General features: G+C 33.7%; 2 protein-coding genes across 4 annotated transcripts; one reads left to right on the top strand and one right to left on the bottom strand.

The window, feature by feature from the left end:
* The first annotated feature begins 643 nt into the window (after window positions 1-643).
* Window positions 644-9,757, top strand: LOC148279065 (uncharacterized). 3 transcript variants are annotated; one of them, XR_015822989.1, is made up of 8 exons: window positions 644-873; window positions 1,364-1,518; window positions 1,697-1,826; window positions 1,916-2,179; window positions 3,268-3,438; window positions 4,104-5,513; window positions 9,110-9,216; window positions 9,487-9,748. XR_015822989.1 is itself a non-coding variant. In XM_088230479.1 (7 exons), exons 3-7 carry the CDS (start codon window positions 1,740-1,742, stop codon window positions 9,146-9,148), a joined length of 1,971 nt encoding a protein of 656 aa, XP_088086605.1. In that variant the 5' UTR covers window positions 644-873; window positions 1,364-1,518; window positions 1,697-1,739; the 3' UTR covers window positions 9,149-9,748. The 3 variants fall into 3 exon arrangements, 2 of the variants coding, with proteins under 2 accessions (XP_088086605.1, XP_088086606.1); XM_088230479.1 differs by having other exon boundaries at window positions 9,110-9,748; XM_088230480.1 differs by lacking the exons at window positions 644-873; window positions 1,364-1,518; window positions 1,697-1,826 and having other exon boundaries at window positions 2,042-2,179; window positions 3,205-3,438; window positions 9,110-9,757.
* A 1,643-nt stretch (window positions 9,758-11,400) lies between these two features.
* LOC148279064 (aryl hydrocarbon receptor nuclear translocator homolog) lies at window positions 11,401-18,042 on the bottom strand. The gene is made up of 4 exons (XM_088230487.1): window positions 17,907-18,042; window positions 17,119-17,321; window positions 15,308-15,473; window positions 11,401-12,273 (listed from the first exon to the last, which is right to left on the bottom strand). The coding sequence occupies exons 1-4, from the start codon at window positions 17,926-17,928 to the stop codon at window positions 12,110-12,112; spliced, it is 555 nt and encodes a 184-aa protein (XP_088086613.1). The 5' UTR covers window positions 17,929-18,042; the 3' UTR covers window positions 11,401-12,109.
* Window positions 18,043-18,049: the final 7 nt, after the last annotated feature.

Genomic DNA, 18,049 nt, shown 5'->3' with positions numbered 1-18,049 from the left:
CGGCATGTTTTGTACAAAAAGTAATGGCAAATTGTATTCTTTCATCACCGCAATTCTTTAATTGTATGTTGGGTACAATAGTTAATTTATTGTACACAGTTTTATTTATTGATCAAATATTTTCTCAAGCCTGGTTGTTCTGTAATGTAATTCACCACTGTAATTGGGCCTCCTGGCCTGTTGTGGTGCAAAAAAAAAAATGAAATGAAATGAAATTGTTACAGTTAATTAATTGTATGTTGGGTACATTAGTTTGAAAGCAGTTGTGTTTGACTCCCACGCGCACAAGCGACCTCGATGATCGTATGGCCCCCAAAGAGAATCTACCAACACTAATTGCCGACCGCTGGCCTAGATACTTAAAACGACTCCCCTCTTGACTTGTGTACCGTCGATGAAGTTCAGAGTCACATGTAAATTTTAGCATTGTAAATCAATCCGCGTTCCTCTCGCGTTTATTTAAATATAAATACATTTTTTGTATTATGCATAAATCAAATACGTGGGTACCTTATTTTGTTCTTACTTTGAGCTAGGTAGGTACTGCACTATCATAATATTTTCAAAAGTATATTCCATTTTCAAATTGGCTTATTCTTAAATAATATTGTTTTTTTTTTATTATGATTTGAAAATTATTATGTACCTTTACAGACAAGAAAATAATTATAAAAGTTAATGATAAACAATATTCAATTTAATCATTCTTAAAATTGGTTAATAAATTTGATAACAATGAAAAACTGTAATGGAGGAGTTAAAGTATTATAAAATTATTCATAAAAAAATATGATCATGCACAAAAAGAATACCCTACTGGTAGTAATTACAACAAAATGGTGAAGATAGGATTATAAAGATAGCAAAATACTGGTATTAAATCATTTTATTTGTACTAACTTCATTACCTTAAAAAAACTTTTGGTATCCATGGGGTAAAACTAAACTATCTAGGGGTTGTTAAAAAAATAGAATGCTACATTCTACTCAAGACAAATGCGTTTTACATATTTTTATACATCTCATGGTGCACACTGAGCCTTATTCTATCACAATTTCGGTTCATAAGTTTGTTTATTTCTCATATATCCATCTCACGCCATCAAACTCATATTTGGCTCTCTTTCCCGCTACATACGATACAAATAAATTTACAAATCGAAGTAGTTACAGAATCAGAGTTCGGTTTTTTAATATTTTTCCATGATATCACCAGCTTTTTGCAATCTAGAAGTACCTAATGGTCAAAAAATCATCTGGGCTCGATTTTAAAAATTGATTGTGCTTGACAACATACCTTATTTTAGTTTCAGAAATTAAATACAATGCCTACTATCACATACTACCTTATATTATATTTCAGAATTATGGATAGCAAATTTGGCTAAATAAAAAGTACAAATTATGTTTGTTCACCTTTCCCACATAACTGATGACATCACACGTACGAAATTATGGTGGAGATTTATAATAGAAAATCTTTAAAAATCATAGTGGCTTCAAAATAATGATAAGAAGGTACTTACTTTCTGTTTGTTAAGAGTAAAAAAAAACAGTCAACTTTTTTGTTAAAAATCATTTTCTCTTATAAATAAATAATTATCAAAAATATAATATAATACAAATATCAAAAGAGATTGGTAGGCACTCAAAATATTGTCGAAATATAAATGTTAATTTTTTTATTGTATTGCAGTGTATTTGGTGATTTTCTACAAATAGAAACATATTAAAATAATATGGAACTGTGCCCAGAAGAACGGAAGAAAAGTTGTACATATATGAGATTAAGAGGTGGATGTGATGATATTGATGACTGTGAAGGGGTATAAATATTAATTAAATAATAAAAACTCTACAAAATGTGAAAACAGAGTTAGGCATTTGTGATATATTTTTTAATCTGTATTTTTAGGAGTTGGGTACTTGTAAATGTCAGCAAGTTGCAATAGACCATATAGAAGGTCTAAAACTAAACGAGCTAAAGTTGAAACATAAAATTCATGAACTGAGAAAGAAAGAAATTGCCTTCCTCGCTACTCTTTCCAAGGCGGATGAGAAATGGGCAGCAGTAGAAAAGGCTTTTGTGCAAAAGATTTCAGAAAGTGAAAAAATTACGGATCATCTAGAAACTGAACGAAAGCAATGGAAATATATGTATGAACAACTAAATACAGAAGTGAGTTTTTATAAATGCTTGTGTTTTTCTTTGCTACTAACTTTATTTCCTTTTAATACACCAGGAACAAGTTGATCGGTTTTCAATTTTTTTCAAACAATATTTAGAGACATGCAGGCAACAGTCGGCTATCGCTGACTGTTACTTGCTAGAAAATTCAGCCCTCATGTTATTGCTTCTGTGGGCTTCGATTTATCAGCCATATGGTCCTCAGTTGATCGGCCTTTCGGTCCTCGGTTGTTTAGGTTCTCGGAAATAGAAATATCGCCTCTTTAGGCTTCATATATTTTTTTGTTGTTGTTCGGAGTAATCTAAATGAAGGTAATAAAGAATAATCTGTCACTCGAAATAATGTTACCAAAACAACACAAATTAAATAAATATATGAAATATCTGGCGAAACATTGAGTTATTAAGCTATTAAAATTGAATAGTGAAAATTCTGTAATTTAAAATATTAACAGTCAGCTGTTGGTGACAGTAACCGGTATCCGGTATAAATTCGGCTCTTTTGGTCTAAATTAATCTGTCCTCCAAGCCTGCCAAGGCCTTATGAAATCAGCCTTACAGGCATTAATGAATCTGTCCTCTTGGCCTTATTAAATCGGCCCAACAAGCCTCAGTTAATCGGCTTTTTGAGCCTCGGTTGATTAGGATTTCGGATGCGCTATTATAAGTTATCCATAATACAAATTAAAATCAGTATCCATATGTATTTGTAAAGCTAATTATTATATTATGAAAATGGCCCTGTATTAGTTATCCATAATGTTGGGCCTACAATGATAAGTAACATTTTTTTAAATGATGGAGATAATTTAAACAGTGAACCTTTTGATGGTGGTTTTTTTTTACGTGTTTTTTTTTATTGATAACAAAAAGGAAAAATACTGAAAATGAAAAAAATTAATCAGTTTAAAACATACAGTTATGTTTATTTCAGTTAAATATAAGTTGTTGCATTATTTTTAAAGTAAATCATTTTTTTAATGGCCTATGAACTGAAAGAGTGATATAAATTATAGGAAATTACACTTACACAATGTCATTTTCTTGTGTATTCTTGCATGTGTAATTATTGCATTTAGAAAAAAAGTGAAACGCGAGAGCAGATGACGGAGTGCATTCAAGAGGACTTAACAAAATGCGAAACAATCAACAAAGAATTGGACAGTAGTTGCGCTTGTGCAGTTAATATGTTGAATAATAATTTGACTCCAGCTTACCAAGAAGCTGTCAAATGTGAATTGATGCGAGAGGTAATAATTGTCATTTAATCATTTAGTCACCTATCTGACATAATTTTATCCCATTTCCGCTTGGAAGTTCAAATTACAACATCATTCAGCCATCTTTCAATAATTTTTCTCCAACTCCATGATTTGCTTCCATGCATTAGAGTTGATTCCACTGCATGAACTATTAGTTTAACCACCTGTGATAAGCATCTATATGCTAGGACATTCAGTGGCTAGGACAGATGTTAGACTCCCACAACATAAAATATTTTCAAAAACTATAATCAGCGCATGTAAGGGTTGCCTACTAAAAGCATGTAGTTTTAAATCGGCATGTTGGTTTTACATTTTTGTGCAACAACTATGAAGACGATTTATAGTGGGTTTTGTGTGTTAGTTTAATTGATGTCTTGACGAAGAGACGGGCACGTCTCGAAACCGGTAGACATAGAATAGTCGGTCTGTGGTTATATACAAATATTTTGAAACATTTACCATTCACTTTATTCACGGCACTTACCCTTTTCTTCATTTTCCATACTATCATCCTTAATAATAAATCTTGTTTTTCCAAATGTGTAAAATATTAATTTTTTTGTATGATTAAACTGTTTAATATTTCCAATCATTTACATATTTTTATTTTCTACATAGTAAAAAACACGCACTTAATATTTTTTAAATAGGTTTTCATCCTGGAAAAACAAATAATAGAAATATCAGATGTATTACTAAAGCAGAAAGTTCGAGTTGACGAACAAAATATGTTGCTTCAGGAACAGGTTGTCAAGAAAGACCTTGTTCTGGAATCTCTGCAGAATCAATTAAAAACTCAAAGTTTATTTAATGCATCAGAAGATTGTACTAAAGTTAAACAAATTGGTAAAAAATGTAAATGCACACACAAACAACCAGGAAAGAAATCTGAAGTAAAATTTTGTTGTGATAAAAAGTTAGAAATTCCAAAAACAGAACTACCTGTTATAAAAACCTGCGAATGTTCAACAAAGGAGAACTCTGATTTGATGAAACGTTTGGATGAAATAAAATCTCGTCATCAAAATTTAAAAGCTCAAATTGATTTGAAACCAATCGTAGAATCAGACATCAGAAATCCCAATCTAAACCAAACTTTGAGTAGTAAAGCCTGTACTTGTAACACACTGGATGAAACTTCTTGCTCTATACCAAGTGCACCTGCAGAACAAAGTACATCCACTGAACCTAGTCCAGTTTCTGAGACAAATCAAACCTCAAGCAGTTTACCCATAAATGAATCTACAGCCCCTAAAAACATTGTTGAAACTGCTCGAACATCTAAAACGGAAGGAAAAAAAACTAGCCCTTATAAAAATGCAGGTATAAAACAAGAAGAAAATGCAAAAAATAACGAGAAAAATACACCGGTTGCTGAAAAAGAAAATAAACAAAAAATATCAAATGAAGTGAATAAACCTAAAGTTGAAAATGGAAGTAAGGATATAAAACCTACAGAGATTAATAAACCCAAAGGTGAAAAAGCAGACAAAATAAAATCAAAAGGGGATAATAAATCTCAGAATCAAAAGGGAGATAAACAAGTAATATCAAAAGAAGACAATAAATCCAAGGATGAAAAAGGAGATAAACAAGTTATATCAAAAGTTGACCATAAACCCAAGGATGGAAAAGGAGATAAACAAGTTATATCAAAAGAATACCATAAACCCAAGGATGGAAAAGGAGATAAACAAGTTATATCAAAAGAAGACCATAATCCCAAGGATAGCAAGGGATATAAACAAATAACACCAAAAGAAAACAATAAACCTAAGGATAAAAAAGAAGATAAAACAATAACTCCAAAAGAGGTCAAAACCATACAAGTTGAAAAAAGAGATAAACAAGTAAAAACAAAAATATCTCCAAAAGATGGCAAAACAGTAAAGAAAAATTCCAAACCAATTGATATCAATTCTAAAAATAATGTATGTCCACCCCTCAATCTTAAAGATAATGGATGTTACAAGACCGAACTGGAAAGTAATATTTGTCAAATGCTAGTTGATTCATTGAATTGCTGTCTAAACAAGTGTCTAGTTGACATCTGTAGTCAGGTAATGATTACTAAAAGTTTTTGTTTGTGTATTTTTAAATTATTAAGTTTATTTTTCCTTTATACAATTCATTGATTATTTTCAATTACATTATGAAAGTTATTTTAACAGACAGAAAATCTCTTAGAGAGTGAAATATGAAATTTTAGGCAATTACGGAGCTTATGATCTCATATTAGTAGGTAAATTAATTTATTGAACACTTCGTTTGAAATTCACTATTCAACCCATGTACAAAGATCCATATTTTTTCAATTCTTCCATACATACATAAATTTTAGTATTCTGAAGATATTGTCATATTGAGGATCTTGGCTATAAAATCTATCATACATGATAAGTGATATTTTCCAAAATCAAAAGACAGTGAATAATTCTGTTGATCAGGTATTAACTTATAAATTAAAATACTTGGTACACTTCCACTTATTTATTTGACCAATTATTGCTTTCACCTTCTATCAGGCATCTTCAGACTGTTGTAAATTGAAGTATGTTTTTGTTTTTATGTATGCACATAGTAAGTATAAAGACGTTTCTCAATATTCTTTCACCATAACAGGCGACAACGCTAAGGGCTGGATCTGGTGCCACGTCACTTACTGAAAAGGAACAGGAATATGCAGAATCTACTCGACTAATTAGGAAAATGACAAATTATTATGTTATTCTGAAAAGAGTGTATTTTTAACTAATAGCTTTAAATATTATGTTTACAATACTATTTTGTTTGTACCCAGTTTGAAAATATGGTAATTGCTCCTTTTTATACCTGCTTCAAAAAGATAAACTTTATTGGACTGTAAATAAGTAGAAAGTCGAAATTGCCATGGTAAATGATAAACTTCCAGTAGTCGATAGAATTATTATCCACAATGCATTAGAGAATCAGTGTATCTGCAAAAAACTTTGCCTAGCTTACAAGGGTATATACTCCATTCCAAGCTAGGCTAACTAACTAACTAACTAACCATCACGCCATTTCCCCAGAGGGGTAGGCAGAGAGGATAGAACGCCACACCACTCTGTCCTGGCACACTTCCTTTGCTTCCTTCACATTCATACATCTTCTCATGCACGCACGTCGATTATTCCGACTTTTCACATAACCACTTTCAAGAATTAGTTGTACTTGATCATGCCATGTCTTTCTCGGCCTTCCTCGACTTCTACAACCAGACACATTCGCATCATAAATCTTTTTAGCCGTTCTTTCATCATTCATTCGCTCCACATGACCGAACCATCGCAAAAGACCTTTCTTAATTTTGTCGATAATTGTTAATACATAATCATTTACTTGTTAATTTATTTTAAAGAAAGGGGAGACAAATAAAATAATAGAAACTTACAATACACACATATATATTTATATTATATTAGGGTTTCCCTTATATTGAGTTTTTTATATTCAAATGCATACCCCCCAATTTTTTTCAAACTACTATGGCTCCATGCATACATAAAATATTATTCCAAAATACAAATAAAACATTTCATTTTACGTACAATACAAACAGCTGGAAATTTCTTCCTTCGGTGGAACATATTTTTTCCTGAAATCAGATAAACTCCATTTTTTTAAAGTTAGCTACAATCTTTATTTTGGTTTATTCATTGACTAAATTGATCTAAGAGTGCTTAAATGGCTATTTCCTCGAAAAATTTGTTCAAACCTGCTTGTAATATAAATTGTTTTTTTTTTTTCATAATAAAAAAACATAAATCTAAAAATGACGCCATTACTGACAATAAAATAATGATTTACAAAAAGTGATCATTTGCATCTTCGTAGAATCAATGTTTTTCCGAGAGTCTTTATATATTTTGAATAGCAAAATATCCGGGCTATATATATAATAATAACTTGGTAAATTTTTGTTTACCTCCATCAAGGCGCGCTTAGGGTGGGCTGGCCATATAATTAGAATAGAAAGCTTAAACCCTATAAAACGCCTAACTCTATCTGTGCCACAAGAACGACGAAGACCAGGAAGGCCCAAAATGTTGGAAGTGAGGAACTGGAGAGGAAAGGTAGCAAACCGGCAGGAGTGGAGAAGACTCCTGGATTCAGCCAAGTCCCACCCAGGGCTATCGAGCTGATGATGATGATGAAATTTCGGTTACAAATACGTTTTCAAGAACCAGTTCATAAATATGATGGTGACTAGCGTAAAGAGTGAAAGCTCTTTTTCTAGCTTTTGTTTCAAAAGCACACATGGTCCATTCAAGCGGCTTGTATTTGAGCTGTGGTGTCACATCACATTATTTGCACCTTTTCATTGAAAAGTGTTCAAAAAAGCTGTGGCTTGGTATTTGCTAATTGAACTATCCAGTTTTGGTACTGCAAGAACTTGCCTTATCTTCAAATGAAATAAGAATCGGTAGTCATTCTTCTATAGAAATTTTGACATTCAATCCAGGTATCAATTTGCCATCCAAACAAACAGTGATTTCTTTGGCCAGATCATTCAGAAAATCAGATTTTATGGTTTCTGCTGTCTTTTCTAATCTGCATACGAATATTTTTAATAGAATATTTCGGCCTAGTACTTCCACACTGCTTTCTCTGTCGTAAGAATATTTTATCATCCCCTATTTTCATTATTTTGAGGGCATTGGGGTATGCGGATATTTATATAATAAGTTATCAAATGTATTAAAAAAAAAATTCTCGCGACGCAGCACTTATAAACATCTGAAATTTCTTACTGTTTTTGTGCAGCTCGCTAAATATGATTAATATCCATGTGTTTTTTCACACGAGATATAGATTTTTATAAGAATTCTTGCTTTTCCCTAAAATATGCACTCACATATAGAAAAATTTGCACTTTCATTAAAGGTTAATAATAATAAAAGATTGTTGAGTTGATGGTAATTTTGCACACGTAATTTGGTGGTTTTACTTTCCAACTAAGAATATAGATTGCATTAAACTGCCAAACAAACCGAGTGCCACTTCTTTCGTGCAACTTGTAAAATGTTTGGTCCCAAGTTGGCACGGGTTATAGTGCTCAGAATGTGTTGAAATTTACTGTGCGAGTGTTTTAAAATAAAATTAACAAAGTGAGCGCTAATACATATATACAAAAAGGATACACAATGTTACTCGATGTAGGCGATACTTTTTGGTTATTATTTGTTTTTATGTTTTTTAAATATTTTATTTTTCACCATCTAGTCGGAATTTCCAATTCACGGCATTCATTTCCTCATATCATTCATTCCCTTTTTATATATCATTTCCGCATTAACCTCTCTGACTCCCTACAACCAATGTCATAGAAGAGCGAGGTCAACACTTTCTTCAACTTCACAACCCTCCAGCTTTTCCATTTTTCCATAAATCCGGCAAAAGGTTGTAAACCTTTTTCTCTACCTTTATTCCAATTGCTTAAAAAATATGTGACAGTTTTCACAAAATTTTACAATAGGCTTTTTCGAAAACAGCAATAAAAATCCATCTTCTCAAAATGTCACTTATTAATTGTATATAGTTTCCTTACAAAATAATGCATTACAGCAATTAAGAAATTGCCCAAATTACATGCAATATATTATATAACTAAAATTCAGCTATTTCTAATTTCCAGCAATGTTCCTATGAATATTATTGCAACACTTGTGATTAATGAATGGAAATCAATATCCCAACAATAACAGGAAGAACTTTATTGTGGAGAGCAGTCATCGATATAATGTAAGTTGGTGAAGAGAATATGTATTACTATTTTTGTGATTTTTATCAATGTTTCCTAAATATATTTGTAAATTAAATTATTGATACCTGTATCACTTATCACGGGTGTCCTTGTGTCTTATGCTGCGTGCAACACTCAGTGTTGGCTACCATTGCCTTTGCATTCAGAAATACGTCTATAAGTATTTGTTGGCTTATCAAGCAATAATTGGGAAACTGCAGCGCTACGGATTGTGAATTCTTGCAACAATGCTTTTTTGGCCTTTGCAGAGCTGCCATTTAGAACGAACGAGCGCCAATAAATCCCTTCTGTTGTGCTGGTCTGTACGCAGCTTTAACTCATTTTGTCTCCGCATGTAATGTAAAATATTTCCAAAATTTTATGTTTGAAGCACTTTGTGGTTATTCATTATCATTAAAATAAAAATAAATTTAGTATGATTACTAAATTACTAAGTATAATGACTAAATTGTATCTTTATAAGGACGCTTATGTAGCTTCAAAACCGGTCGGAAAAAAAAATAGTGGTTAGCAACAAAATTGTTTAATTTTAATCAAATCATTTGTACTTGCATATGGAAAGCCCTTCACAATGTTATTTTGAAAAAGTGGGTATGGTGTTAATTAGGCTTGTTTTTAAAGATTGATTGAAATTTGATTTTGGGTTGATCGAATGTTAGACATTATGTTTACATTTTGAGGAAAAAATCCCCATTAATTTTGAATTTTGAATCTTGGAAAAAATTGTTATGTTTTGCGGGAAAATTATAATTATAACCAACTCTTTCACTAATTGAGTTTGTCTTGACATAGGATTTTTTGTATTTATTATTATTTAAGAACAGATTCTTTTTCTCTCAAAATTATAAAAATACTTTTACTCTAACTGCACCTGCATATTCAATTCAATTTATTTATTTTTAATATAACATATACATTACAAACATATATTCAATACGTACATATTATAAAAAAGAAAAAAAAAATACACGAAAGAGACTCATGTCAAAGTAGTAGGAGAATCCTGCTCCGGAAAACCCCTTCGGATACATGGAACAGATCAATATCTAGAGCGATGTTGTTCAGCATAGCGGTAGCCCTTCCAACAGGCATAACCATAGGCAGGTTGGTCCTGAATATCGGAATATGAAACAATCTATGCTAAAGCTGTCTTAGGTAATTATCAGGAACATACAAATCAATGGTCATCATAATCTCAGAATTATCGATCATACTGTGCAACAATCGATAAAAATGTGTAGTCAAATAGACATTCCTTCTAGTCTCTAAACTGTTGTAGCCAAGCATACCCTAGAGAAACTCGGTCGGGTAGAGCCAAGGATAATACCCGCACTCTCTCATGTAGAGATATCTCAGAAACTTTTTTTGGATTTTCTCTATAAAGTATGGAAACACTCTGACGCGAATAGACTGTAGGAGACGTATTGGTTTATGCTTTGGAGGTAGCTCGCCATTAATTTTAACATACCATCCGAGAAACCGATCTCATACAGCTTATTTAATAAGACATCATGGTCGACAGTATCAAAAGCCTTGGCGAAGTCATTATATGAACATTCTACCTGATGTCTTTCCTGAACCCATGTTGTTCATCAATAATAAATGGCTCTACTCGGGAAGTGACAATTCTACATATGATAATTTCATGCTTAGTCTGTATGTTTCTAACAATATCCCTAGAAAACCACTTCGGATATCACCTCCCACCAGTAGCCTGAGATTTTCTAGGGAAGCAGGAATCAAATACACCTTCAACAATACAATAAAAATATTGTACCGCTTCATTTATATCTGATATTTTATACATCTCGCCCCAGTCGATACCATCCACGAGAGAGTACAGCCACTCAAAGTCACCTTTATGAAAATTCCATCCTCTTCGACTAACTGTACCCTCCGCGGGAACTCTGGATCGACGGGGGCAATCTGCAATCAAATTGTAACAAAATTCAAGTGCGGGGTGATAATTATCTTCTCTTGTAAGAGGTGATAATGACCGAAACACACCAATAACTCTTTTACTGAATATTAAGTCCAATGTTCTACTACCCCTAGAGTTCAAAATATAATTATACTGTGAAAGACCCAACACTGAGCACAAAAAAGTGAGGTTAGTCTCTATACTATACTAGTTGCTAAAAGGGGAGGTATAATAAAAGATATTTTCATATAACTAAGATTTATTTTTTACATAAAATTTCATTGCAAGTATTAAAGCAGGATCATATTAATTTAAACAAAATTCGTGTGTAGTCAATTTGCACTTGATTTGGAAATAAATTAACAATTAATTTTTGTCAATTAATAATAATGATTAAAGTCAATGAAGTATGTATAAACGCAAATATAAAATGTAATATCTCGCTTCAGAGAGATTTAACTTAGTCATTATAATAATACAATCCAATGTGGGATGATTCTTACTCCTAAAAAGTTATCAGTTTTGTTTGTGCCGTCCGCATGCGCGTAATATATTTGTATACAGTAGCAATACACCCGCTGGCAATACCCACGATGCTCTCGAGTGTTCACAGTGCCAAACAAAGAAATATCGTGTCTTAAAAAAATCTCAAAATTTATATATATTATCTTCTCTCACAATCACTTCACAAAACACACGTCACGATAAAAACAAGTTATAAAATATGTCAAATTATACATTTTCTTTGTATCGATGGAACATCTCCTGAGAGTTTTTGTTCACCAGCTATAAACCTAATACCGGCGCGAGTTGTACGAGTCAGCGTTCGATGAGTGAACACATATAACTTAACCGCACTTCAGTCACAGTAGAGAGATTTTATCTAGATTGTGGCAACACTTGTCCAATCGTTTACGCGGTGCAATAAATACAGATCATCGGAGGGGAGATTACTCGAAATTGGTGTTGAACATGTTGATATTAAGGTCCTCGAAGGCAGCGCCGGGACCCTGATCCAGCATTTGGAGCATGTCGGACAGTTCCTGCGGCTGATGGCCCTGAGGGGCCGGGCCTCCCTCCCCCCCGCCGCCTCCCCCCTGCCACGACCACATCCCTGGAATCACAACTTCTTGTTTAAAAATAATAGTTATTTTTTTTAAAACACACAAAGTATAATTTTAAATTATATATTTATTTATATTTTCTAATTTACTTAATTAATTATCAAGTAAAAAATATTTACATAATTAGTTTTAAAATTACTTCTTTACATTGTGTAATAAGATTTATAAGCGTTGGTTTCATTTAGTAAGGCAGTTAAAATAATTACTAAAATAATAAGTACTATACACATTTTTTCAAGTGAAGTTTAATTAAGCATTTAGAAATTTGAAAACATTTTTATCATTCAAAAATATTATTTGATTAAGTATGTTTTTTCTAAAACAGATTAAAACACTTTTCTATGATAGAAGAAATAAAAATACTAATGTTGCATTTATTATATATTTTGATAAAGAATATTAAAATAATATCACTTTTTGAAAATTTGAGTTTCACTTATTTTGAGATGGAATTTTAAAGTAAATTACACAATACGAAAACAATAAGTGATAAATCAATACAATTTTAATATAAATTATTATCTTTATTTAAATAGTCGTGGCGATCACGTCGCTGCAAATTACAATGTAATTAATTTGAATGAGTCCTTTGAAATACACTGGGAACCTCTTTTCACACGGAAGATATATTCCGGGCAGTGCCGTGTAAAAAAGGTATACTAAAAAAAAACAATGGTGGATAGAATTCCTTGTGTAAAAATAAATTCAGGATCACAAAAAATAAATTATTATTTATTGTACCTTAATTTCATTCATACGAAATACAACAAAATACTTAAAAATTGTAACAAAGAGTATTAACTGGCACTCTTATATTGTGAACAGAGAGTGAAAAATGGCCAAGTCAAATTTTTGCAATTTTTAGATTTTTTCACTAAGTTGGTGGATGTTATCTTTTACCGAAAAAAAGCAAAGTCGACTTATAATTTAACTAACTAACTAACTAACTAAGCATCACGCCATTTCCCCGGAGGGGTAGGCAGAGAGGATAGAACGCCACACCACTCTGTCCTGGCACACTTCCTTTGCTTCCTTCACATTCATACATCTTCTCATGCACGCACGTCGATTATTCCGACTTTTCACATGACCACTTTCAAGAATTTGTTGTACTTGATCATGCCATGTCTTTCTCGGCCTTCCTCGACTTCTACAACCAGACACATTCGCATCATAAATCTTTTTAGCCGTTTTTTCATCATTCATTCGCTCCACATGACCGAACCATCGCAAAAGACCTTTCTTAATTTTGTCGATAATGCTTAACTCAGCCTTGCATTCTGCTCTAATTTCGACATTAGGGCACCTATCATACATTGTTTTTCCGCACATTCGCCTGAGGGATCGCATTTAAACAGCATTCAGTCTACTTTCGTCGTTACGGTTGGTACCAGAACTCCATTATGAACTGCTAATTTAGCCTCTTGCGATAGACACTTATTTGCTACGACAGACTTTAAGGCACCATTAACTCTGTTACCGGCACTAACCCTCCTTTCAATATCCTTGTCCATATTTCCATCTCTAGTAAACATACTACCCAGATATACAAATTCTTCGACCTGTTTCAAACTATCTCCATTTACTACAATCTTACATTCAGTCTTATAATTTAATATATTTTTTTACAAAATTGATCATTGTATATTGATCTAGTCTATGAACATCTGCTGTTGGAAATAAAACACTTCCATACTAATAAAATAAATCGCTAATGCTTTTTTTTTTAAAAAGAAATATTAGCATTCTTTTAATTTACCTAAATATTTCTATTTTGCTGGCCATTTTCAACGAGTTGTGAATAACTCACTATTAGAAAATGGAAATCAAGTTGGGGTAGAGTGGGGTTCGAACTTCGGACCTCTGATCCGTGAGTCCGCAACACTAGCCACGGGACCACAACCTGATTTTTTTTCTATGTAAATCAAAAGAAACTTAAAATCAAGAGGGTACTAAATAGGAAAACTATGAATTTGTGACTATGTAAAACCTTCAATCTTGATTTGCCAACCAACAAGAATTCTAACTTGGCCAGTTTTCCTTGTGTCGTCGCGATATATTATACGCCTAGTAAGTAAAAGAGTAATGTAGGAAATTTCGAAAACAAATGGTACAATTTTATAAATTGTATATTTGAAGCACTAACTTTGTGGTTATTTATTATAACCGAATTTAAAAAATGTTGTTTTAATCCACTTTTAAAAATAAAATATTACCGACCGACAAATTAGTAATAATTTTTCTGAATTTGAAAATCACTTAATATAATAAAATCATATTTTTTATAATGACACTGGGTTAAAGGTTGTACATTTTGAAAATAAAACATTAAAATAAGACAACTTAGAAATTAAAAAAGCGATACATATTAACAAAAAATTTATAAATAATCAATTAAACAATATTTCCTATAGTCCACTCCCGTCTAGTTTTAGATATACAAACACAAAGGATTGAATTTTAACCCCTCTCGTCCCTCACACCTTCACAAAAACAAAACACTACATGACACAAAGACTTTACTTGTGTTTCGATTTAATATTTAGATTTAAACATTGTTAAAATTATAAATTAGGATAATATTCATTACTATATCATACCTTGATAAGGAAGCTTGTATAGCTTTGAAACCGGTCGGTAAAAAAATATTAAAAAGTGGGAAAAAAAAAAGTTGTTTTATTTATATTTTAGGTATGATACTTTTCATCATCATCATTCCCTTTCCGCACCTAATGGCGCATAGGGCACTGCATTGGTTCACCAATCGCCACGAATATTGATATTTTTTTTGTTACATGAAGGTAATATGATCAGTCTTACGCTTCAGGTACCAGTCCAAGGACTATGAAATATTCTAGTGCGAAAAACACCTTTATATTGATACTTTTACGCATTGTTAAAAAAATTTAATCAAATTTTTTTATTTAACTTTTGTATCATATAAAAAAGTGTAAGAAGAGGTTACGGTGTATATTGCTACCATGGGACCACAAGCCAGTTGGTCCCTCAGGGTGGGGTGCGTACCTGGCGGAGGGTTGGCGGGCTGCTGCTGGTAGTGGTGCTGCAGATGGGAGTGGTGCGCGGGCGGGCGCTGGTGTAGCTGCGCATACGTGGGCGGCGCGGGTGGCCCGGGCGAGCGCGCAGGAGACAGCGGCGCCGCGCCCCCGTACTGGTAGCCCTCCCCGCTCTGCTGAAACACCACACAAAGTAAATAGAAACTCACTGTAACTAAAAAGAATGCACGGTCTAACTTTTCTTCAAACAAACGTATTTCCGTATTCTCTCCCTGGATTATGACACTAGAGTGATGATTTTTTACACGCTACAGATATTCACTGTTTAAGTGTCACTATTGTCTATTTTTGTAAATCAATTGCCTTTTATAGGAACTAGAACCATTCAAAGGCCCTTAAGAGCATCTAGTGTCATCTGCCGTCTTCGGAAGTACAGTAGGTATACCGATAAAACTTTTTTTGAAAAACTCGAAACAAGCCAAAACAGCTGATACTCTTTCTTTAAGAAAAAATAAAATCAGTTCAGTTTTAGGGTGCGGAAAACGGAAATACGAGACCCCGATTTTGTTGATCAAACCACTCATCGTCGCATATCCTCTTAACCTCTATTGATCCTAGCTTACGTAGAATGTGCACAAAATCCCAAGCTATTCTTGAATAAAATAATAGAACCTACATAACATAATTGATATTTTATTTTTTAAGAAATTTAATACCTATTCATTTGCAATACTTTGAAATTCTCAAAACAAAAAAATCTTAGTAAAAATTTGTCCAGGAACAAAAAAATACTGCAAATGCAAAACCTTCTTTTAAACAGATATTTTGTGTCAACCTTAGTGGTCGATTATTTAAAGCTGTCGCGTTCGCAAAACTTAAAAATGCTTTCAACATTCGTTCATAAATTCATTGTGTAGTATCTGTGAATAAGCGCATGGTATGACATCGCACGGCATATGCATTATAAAAATAAGCTCTGTCTCTCTGGCGCTCAGATGCGCTTATGAGCGTGACATAGACTACTATTGCTTTGTTAGTTGCTAATGATATGGTAATAAAATATACACAGGATGCTTCTGCGTTTGTCTGAATTTTGCTGCGATTCTTAATAGTAAAAATGTAATTTTTCATTTAATCTAATCATATAAGTGCTGGCGCGTTTGCAAAACTTACACAAACATATTTTATTTTATTCTAAACTCTAACAAAACCAACAAAAAATAAACATGGATCACAAAAATTGAAGTTCCCTCGGTTGATCGATGGCCGATTACTGATCGGTTTGGACAAACGCAGGAGCAATCTGTATATATTGTATAATCATATCATTAGCAACAAACAATGCTATAGTTGTCTCTGTCACGCTCATTAGAGTGTCTGAACATGAGAGAGACAAAAGAGTATTTTCATAATGTGTATGCCGTACGACATCATACCATGTGCTATTTCACAGATACCACACTCCGTACAGAACTCAACCGTTGTCTACATGTAAACAGCAATTTGTAGGACAAAACGTTGTCGCGAGACATCACCACCGAGATAGATGGGCAGGCTGTCTCTGTTCCAGTATTTCATTTCAGGAATCAAACCCGGGACCTCAAGCACGATAGGCGAATGAGCCGAACACAACACTAAGAGGCAGACTTATCTCCACTCTATTTCCCTATTTATGATTTTTATCCAAGAGCAGCCTTCAAGTCAAAAACACTCATCTAGGGTTCTGGTTCTATTTCACACACAGAACTATATTCTTCATACGCCTGGACACACTGTGTTATTTTATGATTCAATTTTCAAATGCTACATTGTTTTTCTTACTTGTCGGATAGAATTATTCCAGTGTATGGTCTGCTGCGGGGGGCTGGCGGGCTTGTGTCGCGGCGGGCCGGGGGGAGCCTGGGGAGAGCCGTAGGGGGAGGGGTCACCCCCGGCCCCGCCTCCTCCCGGGTAGCCCCCACCTCCCCCACCACCGGGGTATCCACCCCCTTCATGCCCGCTGGGGGGACGCCCACTACCGCCACCTAGAAATACAAAATATTATGTAAATCAAACAAACTAACCATAGACAGCAATGAACTCTTTGACAGTACAAATCTTTATTGATTGTCTATGTCTTCAACGAATGAGTGCGGAAGGCAAGTTGAGTGGCGATAACGGAGCGGCCATTCGAAATGAACGCTTCCGCAGCAAACGCGCACTGCCCACTGGTCCACTCCATGGTCTGCATGGTGGTTACCGCTGAGGTGACAAATGAAACTTTAGGACCTCCCTTTTCGAATGATACCAACCCCACCTTTCTAAGACCACCACTCAACGCTTGGCGCCAAATACAAATCAGCAAAGTTAGCTGCTGCCCCCTGTACTTCATTATTAATTTTACCTCTTTCAACAATCTCTTGCAAAACTCTAGACAGAGAAATTAAACAATCATAGACAGCTGTTTCAGATCGCATAATGGATTTAGTTATTTTTTTTAATGCAATACATCAAGATATTATTTAAAAATATAGAACTTAGCAACGCAAAGTCACTCTACTATGAATCTCCTAATAAGTTTTACCTGTCAATTGATAATATGAAAGATAACGAATTCAAAATGTACTCACCAGGGATGATCTCCTGCTGCATGGTCTGGTAGTGAACGAGGTGGTGCTGTGGGGGAGGGCGTGGTGCTGGTGGGGAGGCGGGTGCTGGTGGTACAGGCCCGAGGGGGTGTCGCGGTGACGCTGCGCCAGCGAGTAGTCGTAGA

This window comes from Micrasema longulum, unplaced genomic scaffold (assembly GCF_059751315.1).
Source record: "Micrasema longulum isolate JH-2025_06_02 unplaced genomic scaffold, ASM5975131v1 h1tg000772l, whole genome shotgun sequence".
NCBI lineage: Eukaryota > Metazoa > Arthropoda > Insecta > Trichoptera > Brachycentridae > Micrasema > Micrasema longulum.
The sequence above is the reverse complement of the archived record's forward strand: the minus strand, read 5'-3'. Positions and strand labels throughout refer to the sequence as shown.